Below are 15,768 nucleotides of genomic sequence, written 5' to 3' on the forward strand. Positions count from 1 at the left end.
TTTATTTACCTACTGAGAATAAAGCTCACGATGTATTGTGTTTTGCTTAAATATATTTTTATTACTTTTTTATTTACCAAAATTATTTTTACTACTTATTTCACACACACACACACACAAACAAAAAAAAAAAAAAAAAAAAAAAATTTTAAAATTTACTCGTATTTTAATGGGAAAATTGAAAAGTATAATCCTACCTTTGGCGCATTTGCTAAAGCTAATCTCACCTTTGCGTATTCCAGAAATAATCCCACCTTATACTCCCATATTCTTCTCAAAATGAGCTTTTTTTTTTTTTTTTACCTACAGCCATTTTAACAGGTAATTTTTTTTTTATTATTAATTATAGGAAATTTTGACAATTACCACCTACTATTATGTCCATTTTAGCAATTACCAACTTGTATTTAATTTTTCAGTGCCTTTTTGGTGCAGCAGGCCACACCGTGTTACTTGTTTTTTACCGTGTGGCCTGCTACCAAGTCAGCAAAATTAACTGACCCATATGCGCGCATAACAGGTTACTATTCACGCGCATGTAAGAGTTACTGGTATTGTCAGGGTTACTTGTATTTTTCAGGTGTTACTTGTATTTTTTTTTCAGGAGTTACTTGTATGATTACTTATTTAGGGGTTACTTGTATTTTTTCTTCAAGGGTTACTTGTATAAATTACTTATTCAAGGGTTACTTGTATTTTTCAGGGGTACGGTAACTTGTTTTGTTTGTTTTTTATTTTTTATTTCAGGGGTTATATATATGGATTACTTATTTAGAAATTAGTTGTATTTTTCAGAGGTTACTTTTTTTTTTTTTTTTTTTTTTCTCTCCAGGGGTTACTTGTATGGATTACTTATTCATAGGTTACTTGAATGAGTTAATTAAAGGGTTACTTGTATGATTATTTATTCAAGGGTTACTTGTATGAGTTACTTATTCAAGGGTTACTTGTATGGGTTACTTCAGGGGGTTACTTGTATGAGTTACTTATTCAAGGTTATTTGTATGAGTTACTTATTCAAGAGTTGCTTGTAAGCTGACCAAAACCAGTAACACCGTACAAGTAACCCCCGACCAAAACCAGTAACACCCTACAAGTAACCCCTGACCAAAACCAGTAACACTGTACAAGTAACCCCTAACTAAACTAGTAACACCTGATCAAACCAATCGCACCCTACAAGTACTCTATAATTTTCTCATACTAATATCGTTGTTTCTGTTGCTGATTTTTTGACGAAGAATGCTCGATCGAAGATTCCACGAAGAAAATGAGTTCACATTTCTCCAGTTCTCATTGATTTCACTAATTCAAATGTTGATGATCTTAAGCTTAATTAATCTCAACATAGCAATTTGACACCCAAATTCTACAATTTCGGGCTTTAATTACATCAATTTGGCAAAGAGGAGAGAGAAAATGGGTTGAGTAGAGATATCCTTGTTGGTGATGTATGGTCTGACTTGAAGAAGATAATAAGGAAAGAGGAGAGAGAAAATGGGTAGAGTAGAGATATGGTTGTTGGTGATATGTGGTTTGGCTTGGAGAAGAAGCTAAGAAAAAAGGAGAGAGATAAAGAAGAGAGAAGACTTATATTTTTTTTAAAAAAATAAATAAATTAAATTGTGGCTGGCCAGTGTGGCCAGCCACATACAAAAATTTGTGTTAATTTTTTTGAAAATTACCACCTTCTATTTTCAAAAACATCAAAAGTTACTATTTTCTCCACTACATGACGTCATCTTGCCTATTTCCCTCCCATTTATTAGTCTTTCCTCGATTCTCATCTCTCCTCTTACTTTTTCCCCCCCAAAAAAAATCAGAAGACTTCAATTCATTCCTCTAAATCCAAATTGACGAATAATTATTGGTGGTTGCGGCAACATGACAACAATTCTCAAAAGAAAGGTATGTTATTCATTTTAATTTCTTAAATTAGAGGTTTTTTCAATACGTTTTAGGGTTTATGATTGTAATGTTGCGAATTAAATTAACAACAAATTAGGGTTGAAATTAGGATTTTGCGAATCAAATTAGGGGTGAGGGTGTTCAATTGGTGAACTAATTGACAACTAATTCATGAATATAAAACCACATTGCACAAATTAGCATGCAATAATTACAGTGTAAAGTTCTAGGGTTTGTCATTTACACTTTATATAATCAAATTACCTGCTTTTTTACTCCGTTTTGCTTATTCCAACAACCAAAGGCCTCCTAGCTTGGTCCCCCTTCAACAATGACGCTTCCAACCCAATTATACTATGATATTGCGCCTGGAACAAGGTACAATTTTGGGCAATTTAGCAACTACTTTGACCAAGAATTATGAGGGAGAGAGAGGGTGTGACAATAGGGAGTAAATTTTGAGAAAGTATTAGATGGGTGAGGAAGAATTGATTGCCATTAATGGTGAAGGAGAGAGAAGAGAGACAGGGGAGATGAGAATCGAAGTGAGGAAGGGGAAATGGGAGGGAAATAAGCAAGATGACGTCATGTGGTGGAGAAGGTGGTAACTTTTGATATTTTTGAAAATCAAAGGTGGTAATTTTAAAAAAAAAAATAAAAAAAATACAAGTTGTTAATTGCTAAAATGGACATAATAGAAGGTGGTAATTGTCAAATTTTCCTTAATTATATATAGTAAACAAAGGAAATATAAAAAAAGATAAAGAAAAAATCCCCAAACACCCGAACCAAGCTCCACGCAACCAACCCTACCATGCATTTTCCACCTCATCCCCTTCATTCAACCACCATGACCATGACCATCACCACTAAACTGACCACCTTCCCACCATCATCACCAAAGTAACCTCATGAGATGCAACCCCAACCCCAGCCCCACCCCGCCACTTGAGCCACGCCCACCTAAATCCCACAACTCTCCTTCAATTTCAATTGTCGGGGAAGGGGTTGCCATGTCTAATCCCCACCACAAATCCCCTCTTAACCTCCAAATCAAAACCCACTTGAATCAAAAACCTCGTTCAGGTGTGGTGTATGGTCTTGACGGCGAAAGGATTCCGTGCATTTGTCCGGCTTAGAACTGGATCAACACGCCAGCTGGGCGACAGATATAATCGGAGTTTCTCAGCGTTCGTGTGGCTTAGCAGCGAGAAGTCAACTTCACACACCAAGGGTAAATTCTAAGTTTGGCAAGGGAGAAAATCGGTGGCTGGGTTCGATGGCATCGGTCCGGCTGGGGAGAGAATCAAGGAAAGGGAAGTGGAAGGGGGAACGGGGAAGAGGAGGGAATCAGAGAAGGGGAGGAAATCAAGGAGGGCGGCTGGTTCGGCTGTTTTGGCAGCAGCTGGTCTCATTGTTTTGGCAGTGGCTGGTCCGACCTGTGAGGGAGCTCTGGTAGGGTAAGGAAGAAGCTAAGGATTATTAATTTTTTTTTATTTCTTTATTAATTAAAAAAGAACAAGAACCAATTAGAATGTGACACGTGACAAGTCACCTTCTAAAAACAGTTACCAACTTCACAAAGTTGTAAAAGGACTATTTTGAGCAGATGGGGCGTTAAGGTGATATTATTTTTGGAATACGCAAAGGTGGATTATTTTGAAAAGATGTGCTAAAGGAGGGGTTATTCTTTTCAATTTTTCCTATTATAATCGTACATCGCATAGGGCCAACCTGGTAAAAATTAATAAACTAATCACCCCCTTTGGGTGTTGGTCTAATTATTGACCAAATATAGCGAATTAGATCACTAGACTTAGCTAATCCAGCTAATAGGATTAAAAAGTTTGCTCAACAAGGCTCAAGTAAACGCACAAGTACGTCACATTTTTTATTTAATAAAATACTCAATATACGAATGAAATCTTACTATATACATATACTAAAATGTTTTGACCAACATTAAATTAAGCATCTCCTCTTAAAATTTATATACGAAATTCATTCATATATAAGGACCATCATAACAATTGAAGAATACTGGAAGGAATACATAATTAAACACTAGTTGAATCATATCAAAAAGAAGGTAACATTTTAAAGTTGAGGCAGACAAATGGGAGAAAGATGAAAATCAACTCAGAAACATGGATTGCTATAAAAGGATGGAGCAGAAAGCCATTTTCTCTAGGTAAGTACTTTGTGTATCTATTTTTAAGCAAGATATTAAAGAAAGAATGAGAGGTAGAAAAACATGATTGATTATTTATAGACGGCAAGAGCTATGTACTTATATGTATTTAAGATTAATTATTCTAGAACATAGGTTATATCCTATTCTAATTTAAAAAGAAGTTTCGAAATGATGTTTTCTAAAGTCATTTTATAACTATATGTAGTCTCTTCTGTGGTCTAATGAGGACTACTAAGGATTTATTTCATTAGGTTTAAGATCTTGATATTGAAGTAGGTCTGAAAATCGGTTTTCTTTGGGCGGAGGGGGGAGGGGGGAGATGGGTTGACCCTGAGTAGTGAGTATTACACATATTATCGACCTTTTCTTAAAAGAATTGAGAAAACGTGTACCATTGGTATAGTCTTTTTATTACAGAAAAATAACTAAAAGTAGTTAGTAACTTCCTATTTTAACTTTTAAGGATAGAAGGAACATATATGCTCAAGCTTGTGTGTTGATGATTCATATATATGTGATTTTTTTATTACCTTCAACTAGTTGCATTGAATCAAATTTGTCTTAAGGTAGAGTTGACTAGGTCAAAGGATGATGAATTGACCAACTTAATTTGTGTGCTTTGGGATTTAGGCTAGAAGGCCTAGAACCAGCCAACTCATGGTATTTACTTATTAATACCTTTGTATAAGCAATTACAGAATCATAAAATAGTTTTCTAAATAATTTGTAATGTTGATGTAATAATGAAAGGAACGTGTAGATTATTTAATCTTAAACTTACTTGTATATGTTAGGAATGATTCAATATAATTTCTTTGATCACATCACTTGATCATCTAATTTCAACAACCAACTTTTACTTATACTCGCATTTTTTACTGAATCTGAAGAGAGTTGGAATTATTATTCAAGTGTATTATTTTAAAATATTGGAAGATAATGCACACGAACGGATTAGTTAATTGTCCTACACATATGAGTTTAGGGGGGGGGGGGGGGGGGGGAATGACTAAGTACGAAAGTCTTGGGGTTAATCATCATATTCCTTATCAAAATGTATACGTAAACATAAAAACGCCACAAAAGTCAAGAGAAATCTTAATTACTAGTGTCTTGTGAGTTGTGTCTAGAGGCCGTGGTGTTACACAGGACGTAAAAGACAATCAATTATAAACCATTACTCACATCCGGCCATGCATTAATACAACAAAGATCTCATGCACACATGCATGTCCGATTTCATTATTAAATACTTATGATATACTCCAGGTAACTAGCTAAGAGCCAAGTACAGCCTTCTTTAGTCTTTGGATTTGGTTGCTGAGATGGACAAGATGAATAACGGAGTTGATGAGACAACAACGTCGGCTTTGGATGCAACACATACGAATGAAAATGAAAGCAAAAAGGGAGAGACTAATGAGACTAGTAACAAAGTCCCTTTCTACAAACTCTTTGCTTTCGCCGATTCTACTGATAAGGTATTGATGATCATTGGCTCTATTGGTGCTATTGCAAATGGTGTAGCTATGCCCTTGATGGCTATCCTTGTGGGTAACTTAGTTGATGCTTTTGGCCAAAATCAGAATACCAAGGATGTCATCCATGCTGTATCTAAGGTAAAATGTGATTATTTAATGTGCTTGATATAATTGCTTGTCAAATTTTCCTAGTTCCTCATAATCATAAGGGAAAGAAGTATTCCAATTATTACGAAGGAGTGTGTACTGTATTAAGGAATGTGACACCTCAATTCGAACATCGTTACTATCGGTAAATATTAATTAATTATACATCTTACGGGTTATGGGTGTTTGGTTCATGAGTTAAAAGTGTGAGACATATGTTTAATTAAAATAATTAAAACTCATATCATTTGTCTGGTTGATAATTTTATGATTTTTAAATCCTTATTTCAAACCCCTAATACTCATAAACGTGTTTGTGTTGCGGATTATCTCATTTCAATACTTTTAGCATAAAATCAATAACTATATACTAAAAGACACACCAGCAATGACACTTATCATCTCCTGGTGTGTCTTTAGTTATTTTTCTTTTTTTTAAAAAAAAACAAATAATTGATTAAGAAAATCAAATTATTTACAAAACTAACATTATTTTATATATATATTTCATATTAATAAGTAGTAATTATAATATTTACAATAAAAAGATTTCACAAATCTTTCTAAAAGATAAAACAAAAAATCATACTCGCAGTAATTTGTGACCTACTTTATAGCAAGAAAATATATAGCTTTGTCTTTTTGCCTACTTTTGTTTTAGTTGTGTATTAGAAGCTACAATTAAAAAATCGACATATCCATACTTTTATTATTTCTCGACTAATTTATAATAAAATACTTATCAATCAATAATCTATTATTATATAACTGTAGATCACCGTGCATTGCACGGGAGCTAGCCTAGTAAATAAATAAAAAGGTGATCCAAACCAGACTCGTGTATTAAGAATGAAGTATGAGAACAGTGCAATCTTAGGACTTGTTTGGTTGCCTAATAAATTCATGGGAAGTTTATTTTCCTAGGAAATAGATTTCTATATACTTGTTTGGTTGACAATTATGTAAGAAGTGGGACTTCCTAAGAACTTCTACTTTCCACAAAATGGAAGAATTAACTTGGGAAATTCCCTATTTCTCTCAGTGAGAAACGAAATTTGTTTCTCATGGGGGCATTTTCGTGAATAAATCAACAACTTTTTCAATATTGTGGGCTTCACAGTTGAATAAAGTTGAAAAAGTTGTTGATTTATTCACAAAAATGCCACCATGAGAAACGAATTCGTTTCTCATCATGAGAAATTGGGGCATCCTCAAACAAACTTACCATGGGAAGTAGAAATTCCCACATCCAACCAAACAAATTTTGACAATTCCGAGGAATTACAATTTCATGGACATTTAGTTTTCATGGGAATTTCTACTTCCTCCATCCAACCAAACAAGCTCTTAGTTTCACACAAGATTCCCAATGCATATCATTCTATGATCAAACCAACCGCCTTAATATCACAATATATTGTGGCAAATTCATGAGTTCAAACCATTTATGTACAAAACTAATTGAACGGTGGTTTGCACAGCAAAATCTTCTGCACTCTGCATCTGTCGTTTGGTATGCTTCGAATAGCAAAGCGTGCTCACCATTGACATTTGCAGGTATCTCTGAATTTTGCTTACTTGGCCGTTGGAGCTTTAGTAGCTGCATTTCTTCGTAAGCTTGTTAAACCTTTTATCTTATTATTTGCTGTCAATTTATATTGTTTTTATTATTTGAAAGTCAGCAACTATAATGCCTTAGATTGTTGGGAAAATCTTCTAGGATGAACCTTCATTCGTTCGAGTAATCTAAAATGATTACACTAGGCTATGTGCCTTTGATACTCATAAAGATCCCTTGTTTCTCTTAAATGTTCCGGTTTTAATTAAGTATACACGTAACACATTTGCTAATGCACATCTTTAACTTGTTTTCTGACAGAGGTAGCTTGTTGGATGGTTACTGGGGAAAGACAAGCAGCCAGAATGAGAAATCTGTACTTAAAAACTATACTCAGACAAGACATTGCCTTCTTTGACAAAGAAATTACCACCGGAGAAGTAATTGGTAGGATGTCCGGCGATACAGTTTTAATACAAGATGCCATTGGGGAGAAGGTAACCATGATTTGATTTTGTAACAGGAAGCTATATTACTGTATTGAAATGATTAATATTATGGTTTATTTGTTTGTTTTTAGGTAGGGCAATTTATACAACTGATAGCCACATTTATTGGAGGATTTGTGGTTGCATTCATCAAAGGATGGCTTCTTACTCTTGTAATGCTGTCGGTAATACCATTTCTTGCAAGTGCGGGTGCATTCATGACCATAATGTTCTCAAAAATGGCTACAAAGGGGCAAACTGCTTATGCAAAGGCCGCGATTGTTGTAGAGCAAACTATAGGTTCAATAAGAACTGTGAGTATATATGTTGGATTTTAATTAGTTTCTCCATGAATTATATAGAAATTTTTATGTTTTTCTCTCTGTATTCACTTAGTTTAGTTATTTTATACCATCTACATTTATGTGATCATAAATTCGAACAAAACTTCTTCTTTAGGTGGCCTCATTTACAGGAGAGAAACAAGCTATTGAAAAATTCAATAAAGCAATTGCAAGTGCCTATACTTCAGGTATACAAGAAGGCGTTATTACAGGGATAGGACTAGGTGTCTTGACATTTGTAATCTTTAGCAGTTATGCCTTAGCCATTTGGTTTGGCTCAAGGAGGATTCTCCATGGAGATTACACTGGTGGCGACGTCATTAATGTCATTATTGGCGTCATTATTGGTTCTATGTAAGTCCACAATTTTAGTCATAGCAGTCTTCTAATGCACTTGGACATACAATGTTATCACATTTTGTATGATTTTCGTTCTTTGATAAAAATGTATTATATTTGAAATTGATGCAGGTCACTGGGGCAAGCATCTCCCAACATGACAGCATTTGCAGCAGGCCAAGCAGCAGCATACAAGATGTTCGAGACCATCACTCGAAAGCCAGATATTGACCCTTTTGATCCAAATGGGAAAGTACTAGATGACATTCATGGAGATATAGAGTTTAAAGATGTTCATTTTAGTTACCCAACAAGACCGGATGAGCAGATATTTAATGGATTTTCTCTTAGTATCTCAAGTGGCACAACCGCGGCTTTAGTTGGGCAAAGTGGGAGTGGTAAATCGACAGTGATCAGTCTTATAGAGAGATTCTATGATCCTAATTCAGGGGCAGTTTTAATTGATGGAATCAACATAAAAGAATATCAACTAAGATGGATTAGGCAAAAGATTGGCTTAGTTAGTCAAGAGCCTGTGTTGTTTGGTTCGTCGATCAAAGATAATATTGCATATGGGAAAGATGGTGCCACAATTGAAGAAATAAAAGCTGCAGCAGAGCTTGCAAATGCTGCTAAGTTTATTGATAAATTACCACAGGTTTGATCTTCAAGTTTCTATTAGTCCTTTTACATTTCTGTTAGTCTCTCGATTTCATTTCAATTAATAGATGGAATTAAACTTGCAGGGACTAGACACATTGGTTGGTGACCATGGAACACAACTGTCAGGAGGGCAGAAGCAAAGGGTAGCCATAGCAAGGGCCATTCTGAAAGATCCGCGGATTTTACTTTTGGATGAAGCTACTAGTGCACTTGATGCGGAATCTGAGAGGATTGTGCAGGAGGCATTAGATAGGATAATGGTAAATCGAACGACTATTATTGTAGCTCATCGTTTGAGTACAGTAAGAAATGCTGATACAATTGTTGTCATTCATCAAGGAAAGGTGGTTGAAAAAGGCAAGCTAGCTTCTACCTTTTGTTTAATACGAAAGTCTTTTCTTTTTGTTTGTCTTTTTATTAATAATCTTGAGAGTTTGCTTGCTTTGTTGCGCAATTCAGGTATGCACTCTGAATTACTCAAGGATCCTGAGGGAGCGTACTCTCAACTAATACGCTTACAAGAAATGAAAAATGAGTCGGGACAAGTAACTGATGCAAGAGAAATGTGGAGTCAATCTAGTCAAAGAAGGTCATCATTAAGATCTTTAAGCCAAGGATCCTCAGGGAGGATTAGTAGTGTTCACGACGAGTCTTTCACAGCAGTGTCTGGACTAACAACAGACCCTGAAGCAAACATTGTAGCTTCATCATCTCCTGTTGTAAAGCAATCAGAAGTTTCTATCAAGCGTTTGGCCTCGCTCAACAAGCCTGAAATCCCAGTACTTGTGTTGGGATGTCTGTCTGCAATCGCTAGTGGTGCAGTATTTCCAGTGTTCAGCATAGTATTTGCTAGCGCGATTGAAATGTTTTACAAGCCACATGATATCCTGAGAAAGGACTCAAGGTTTTGGGCCCTAATGTTTGTAGTAATTGGGTTAGGAGCACTGATATCATATCCTGCCAGGACTTATTTCTTTGCCGTAGCTGGTTGTAAGTTGATACGAAAGATCAGAACACTATGCTTCGAGAGAGTAGTACACATGGAAATCGGTTGGTTTGATGAGGCAGAGAATTCAAGTGGTGCAATAGGTGCTAGGCTATCAGCTGATGCTGCAACTGTTCGCGCTTTAGTTGGAGATGCATTGGGTTTGCTTGTTCAAAATATATCCTCTGCTTTAACCGGTTTGCTAATCGCTTTCCTCTCAAACTGGATTCTATCATTGATTGTCCTCTTCTTAATCCCTCTCATTGGATTAAGTGGTTATCTCCAAGTAAAATTTATGCAGGGATTTAGTGCTGATGCTAAGGTCCTCCTTCTTCTTTCTCTGTTAGAATTTTTATTTTTAATTCAATAGGATATAATTTGTTGAGAGTTAGAATTGTTTTTATTGTTTATTCTTTTGTTTGTTCTACAGAAAAAGTATGAGGAGGCTAGCCAAGTTGCTAACGACGCAGTTGGGAGTATTAGAACAGTTGCATCTTTCTGTGCAGAGGAGAAGATAATTCGATTATACGAAAAGAAATGTGAAGCCCCTATAAAAGCTGGTATAAAGCGAGGACTGATTAGTGGGGCGGGTTTTGGTTTGGCCTTTGCTTTCCTATTTGGTGTGTATGGCATTTGTTTTTACGCGGGAGCACAACTTGTTGGCCATGGAAAAACAACATTTCCTGATGTTTTCAGAGTATATTTCATCTCTTCTCTAATCATCAATTCCTTTGCTTGCAATATATAATCATGTAAACATTTCAAGTAAATTATACTTTGTAGTTTACATGTCTGATATATCTTATACTGCTGCAGGTTTTCTTTGCACTTGCAATGGCAGCAGTAGGAATATCACAAACAAGCTCTTTAGCTCCGGATACTAGCAAAGCCAAGAGCGCCACTGCTTCTGTATTTGCAATTCTTGATCGCAAGTCTAAGATAAACTCAAGCGATGAATCTGGGATGATAATTGATCGTGTCAAGGGTGAAATTCAACTTCGACATGTTAGCTTTACTTATCCAACTAGGCCTGAAGTTCAGATTTTTCAAGACCTGTGCTTGACAATTCATGCAGGAAAGGTAAACATCTTGCTAAAGAAAAATTTGTTTTTGGTTTGAAAACAAATACAACTTGAAATCATACAAAACAATATCTTTCGTAAAATTTTAATCAAATTTATAAATCGATCATATAGACAGTAGCTATTGTTGGAGAAAGTGGGAGCGGAAAATCAACTGTCATATCCCTGTTGCAAAGATTCTATGATCATGATTCTGGTTGTATTACTTTAGACGAGATTGAAATTCAAAAGCTTCAATTAAAGTGGTTAAGACAACAAATGGGTCTCGTAAGCCAAGAACCTGTTCTGTTTAATGAAACGATACGAGCTAACATTGCATATGGAAATGGAGGCAATGCAACTGAGGAAGAGATTATAACAGCTGCAAAACTAGCAAATGCTCACGATTTCATCAGTAGTTTGCAACAGGTACTAATATTTGTCTGTTAAAAAATAAATCTAGTAATAGAACAAGATTATGTTTTTACAACAATTGGGATCTTAGATGAAATTTATGTTGTAGGGGTATGATACTGTTGTGGGTGAAAGAGGAGTACAACTATCAGGAGGACAAAAACAAAGAGTTGCGATTGCACGTGCCATAGTAAAGAATCCGAAGATACTGCTGTTGGATGAAGCTACAAGCGCGCTTGATGCTGAATCGGAGAGGGTAGTGCAAGATGCATTAGATCAAGTCATGGTGAACCGTACTACTGTGGTTGTTGCTCACAGATTGTCCACTATTAAGAATGCTGATGCGATTGCAGTGATTAAAAATGGTGTTGTTGCAGAGAAAGGGAAGCATGAAAATCTGATTCGTATTAAAGATGGAATTTATGCTTCTCTGGTTGCACTTCATATAAGTGCTGCTTCCTAGTCTTCTAGGAGAAGAAAATTGTACGTAATTTTTATACAATCATCTAGGTTGAAAGACGATATATATGTGTGAAACATTCAACTGGCTAAGATGGTGTTGAGTCACTTGAGTGGCATTCTCTTCATCTAGATACTATATAGTTTTCATTTAATTATTGAGTGGCAATATCTTCATCTAATACTATAATATAGTGTTCATTTATCATTAACAGAAGTCGATACACCTGTACATATTAATTTTCACATGTACAATCTATAAAAGTGGCATATCTTGATCTATTTAGTAGTTCTTCGAGTACTCATTATAAACCTTATGTAACTGTAATGTAACTTAGCTCTCTCTTTTTTTTCTTTCTTTTTTTTTTTTTTTTTTTCAAGGTTGATTATACTAATACCCGAGATAAAATTTTAAACGTATCCCTTAGCCAATATTGATACAACCCTAACTAAATATATAGATACAAGCTTAGCAGGAGAAATAGGGTTGACCCTTCGTTTGTACAAGAAAGAGGAACCAAGAACATGCACAAACATGGAAAATAACACCACTTTTGGCTCCATCAAACTAAAAAATAAAAGCATACAAAAAAAAAAAAAAAAAAAAAAAAAAGTTACTAGTCTACCAAAGTTGTTCTCTTCTATCACGCCACCATCTCCACCTGAAAAGAATTGAAAGTTGTTTTGTTAACACAAAGTTTATGAATTATAAATGAAAGGCAAAAAAAAAAAAAAAAAAAAAAAAAAAGGAGTTTAAAAAAAATTAAAATATAGTAGCCAATGGAAGATTAAATAAAATCTTACCTATATATTGGTCAAAGAAATCTGTAAGTGATAAAAATAAATAAAAAAGAAACACGAGGTATATATGATTCAGGGAAAGTCATCCGTTGTGTAGAAGTTCATATCTTAAGACGACATTTTAAAAGTAAGATAAATAAATAAGTTAAATCATTGTGAGAATAACTCACCAGTAGAAGTCCCATCTTGGTCGGACTTTAGTCATACGGTTATGGCCATACGGGTAATCGGTTTCAGCCCGACGGGTGTTTTGGAATGCGCAACAACCAATAGAGTATATGCCAATGAGCAAAATAAGCATAACTACATTGAGGACAGACAATTTGTGCCAATCCCTCCTTATGGACTCGAGTACTCCTGCCTTGCAAGAATCACACTCGTAACATAGCAAATTTGGGTCGTTGTTCCATTTGTAGCAATCCGGATCTTGTACCATCATAACTGGATCTTGCCCGTATGTACACGATGTTGGTGGCTTACAGCATCCTGACTGTAATACATTCCATTTATCAAATTAGTAGTTGCATAAACTATTTTAGAATATAATAAGAAGTTAACTTTTCTTAACGTTAAACAAATGGTTTATGATTAAATTTTTCGGTAGATACTTACACTATTTTTTTTTTCCGAAAATTTGTTAAAATAATTTTTTACGAAGTAATTAAAGAGGCTTACACAACTAATAAGTTCAAATAGATTTATGACATAACTTTAAAAATGAAAGATAGAAACAATGAAACAACTAATTATCAATTGATAATTTGTGTTTTCTATACAAAACCTTTTATTATTTTGTATGAGGATGTAATACATACAAAATTATTGTTTATTCAAGAATTAGCTTGTCATTCATAAACAAAGTTTCGTTCTTTAATCTTTCTTTGATCATTAACTTTTCGTACGAGTTAGTTCTCGTAAACCATCTAATTCATTACCTAATTAAAGATTTATAAAGTAAAAATTTTAAGAAAAAAGTAGGATTATGTTATATCATAGACAAAATATCTTATGCAAGTTGCAACAAAGGCAAAATGAATATCAATATAAAAGTAAAAGGATGGACCATACAAAAGAAATTAAGAATTAATTCCCTCTAATCCACTATAATGTGATCTTTCCTTTTCATCAACTTAAAATGATAAAAGAAAAAAAAAATTCTCCCTATCTTTTTTCCTATTCAAACATTGCTTTCAAAGGGGACAACAAAGCTGCTTCGCTTATCTTACTACTAGAAAAGGAGATATTTGAAATTACAGTATTACACCAATGCTAATTACTTAGTGATGAAGATTTGTATGGATAAGTAGTAAACTTATGGAACTAATTTGTAAAAATAAAATGATTCTATGAATATTACTAATTTTTATTCGTTTGGACTTTTAGTGAGCAAAAGTGTTTGCAATTTTGAATGGAATTCCATTGCTTAATTTTTATATTTTTTTTTTTGGAGGTAAACATTGCTTGTTAAATAAATTTTAAAATTTAATGTGATTTTTTGATAAAGTTTTTTTTTTTTTATTTTTATTATTTCTGGCTTTCTACATATTTTTCTTCAACTTTAAAAATAAGAATAAGGACTAATTAGACAAAATATAATTACATTTTTTGGGTGCTCCAACTTCCAATATTGCATATTTTTATTTTCGTCAAAAGAATTATACATGTATTTCAACCATTTATACTTCGTCTACCTCATCAATACTGCCTAATTTCTAAACATGCAATTAAACAATAAGATTTTTTTTACTTTTACTACTTTTGGTGATATTTGACATAAAATATAGTTACGTGAGATGTTGATAAATTCTTATTAATGTATATTCCTAAATTCTTTAGTTCTTATAGTAGTTATTAATCGTGGACAATGATGATATTAACAATTAAATCTATTCAACAAGCGTACAAGTAAAAACGTTGCAATTAAATTAATTAATATGGAAAGACACCAAACAAATAGTAAGGAAAAATGAAAAGGATAAGAGAAAATACCTGGACAGGAGTCATATCATTCCTAAGATAATCAACAGGAGTCCAAGTAGCAACCTTAGCACAAGTCTTAGACCCAAAAATACAACCCCTAATATTATTCCAATACTTAGGGTCCTTAACCCTAGCCCTTAACCACGGGGAGTAATCTTGTAGGTGATACTCTCTATAAACCCTCCCTGGGATTTGAGTACCACCCCCTTGGCTCGTAACCACGAAACCAAACACGGTTATGACCATCAAAACAATGATAAGTAGCAACATGATCACTAGGTACACCCACAAAGCCCATGCTACGTGAAAGCATGCACCAATGAACCCTGCTAGGGATATGATGAGGATAATGAAACCGACTACGAGGAGTGGAGTTTGAAGGAAATTCTCGCATGTTGTGCTATCCTTTGCCATGTAAAGCCCTGCTCCAATGATGGGTATTGATGCTAGAAGAGAAAATAGGTTTAGGAAGCCTATAACTGTGTTACTTAACCTATGCATGATTTGAAATACCTTATTTCGTACTAATAAACAGTTGTATCAGATCAGCTGGTAAAGGAGTTGTTTCAGTCTATATTAGGTCTCGAGTTGGAGCTTTGTGAATGTAACAACGTTAGCAAAGGAAATATGTGAGGTGATGATGAATTAGTATATATGAATGAAGAGTTAGATGGGTGTCTCTTTAGAGTTGATGGGGTTGTGTAGTACACTTGTAGGTGCTTATTGGGATTGCTTTATTTTGTGCTTATTTAAGCTCTAGTAGTGTGATAATGGAAGTATGGAGTATATTTTATATGGTCCAATATGCTGTAAAAAGAAAGGACGCAGGAAAAGAAAGGCAAATGAATCTCCACTTAGCTTGATTGTTATTGCTTTTTCATGAGTAGGGAATCAAGGTGCCTTTTTATATGTGCAATAATGTTCTTACCCTTTGACTAAATCAACC

The 15,768-nt window shown here is 34.4% G+C and overlaps 2 protein-coding genes across 2 annotated transcripts; one reads left to right on the top strand and one right to left on the bottom strand.

Moving 5' to 3' along the window:
• Positions 1-3,967: 3,967 nt before the first annotated feature.
• On the top strand, positions 3,968-12,045 carry LOC145605431 (ABC transporter B family member 11-like). Its single transcript, XM_081661484.1, has 13 exons — positions 3,968-4,099; positions 5,372-5,721; positions 7,288-7,342; positions 7,610-7,785; positions 7,869-8,090; positions 8,236-8,474; positions 8,592-9,117; positions 9,206-9,479; positions 9,582-10,429; positions 10,538-10,804; positions 10,924-11,187; positions 11,304-11,597; positions 11,692-12,045. The coding sequence occupies exons 2-13, from the start codon at positions 5,428-5,430 to the stop codon at positions 12,043-12,045; spliced, it is 3,813 nt and encodes a 1,270-aa protein (XP_081517610.1). The 5' UTR covers positions 3,968-4,099; positions 5,372-5,427.
• LOC145605430 (tetraspanin-6-like) lies at positions 11,672-15,636 on the bottom strand. The gene is made up of 3 exons (XM_081661482.1): positions 14,832-15,636; positions 13,013-13,332; positions 11,672-12,703 (listed from the first exon to the last, which is right to left on the bottom strand). The coding sequence occupies exons 1-3, from the start codon at positions 15,321-15,323 to the stop codon at positions 12,664-12,666; spliced, it is 852 nt and encodes a 283-aa protein (XP_081517608.1). The 5' UTR covers positions 15,324-15,636; the 3' UTR covers positions 11,672-12,663.
• Between the last annotated feature and the right edge of the window lie 132 nt (positions 15,637-15,768).

Source organism: Chenopodium album, chromosome 22, assembly GCF_948465745.1.
Source record: "Chenopodium album chromosome 22, dcCheAlbu1.1, whole genome shotgun sequence".
Lineage (NCBI taxonomy): Eukaryota > Viridiplantae > Streptophyta > Magnoliopsida > Caryophyllales > Amaranthaceae > Chenopodium > Chenopodium album.

Excerpts from the sequence above, each read along its gene's own strand:
- LOC145605431 (XM_081661484.1), top strand. The coding sequence starts at position 5,428 with ATGGACAAGATGAATAACGGAGTTGATGAGACAACAACGTCGGCTTTG. Across the intron at positions 8,475-8,591 it reads GGCGTCATTATTGGTTCTAT|GTCACTGGGGCAAGCATCTC; the intron begins GTAAGTCCACAA and ends AAATTGATGCAG. Across the intron at positions 10,805-10,923 it reads CATTTCCTGATGTTTTCAGA|GTTTTCTTTGCACTTGCAAT; the intron begins GTATATTTCATC and ends ATACTGCTGCAG.
- LOC145605430 (XM_081661482.1), bottom strand. The coding sequence starts at position 15,323 with ATGCATAGGTTAAGTAACACAGTTATAGGCTTCCTAAACCTATTTTCT. Across the intron at positions 13,333-14,831 it reads ATGATATGACTCCTGTCCAG|TCAGGATGCTGTAAGCCACC; the intron begins GTATTTTCTCTT and ends AATGTATTACAG. Across the intron at positions 12,704-13,012 it reads CCAAGATGGGACTTCTACTG|GTGGAGATGGTGGCGTGATA; the intron begins GTGAGTTATTCT and ends AATTCTTTTCAG.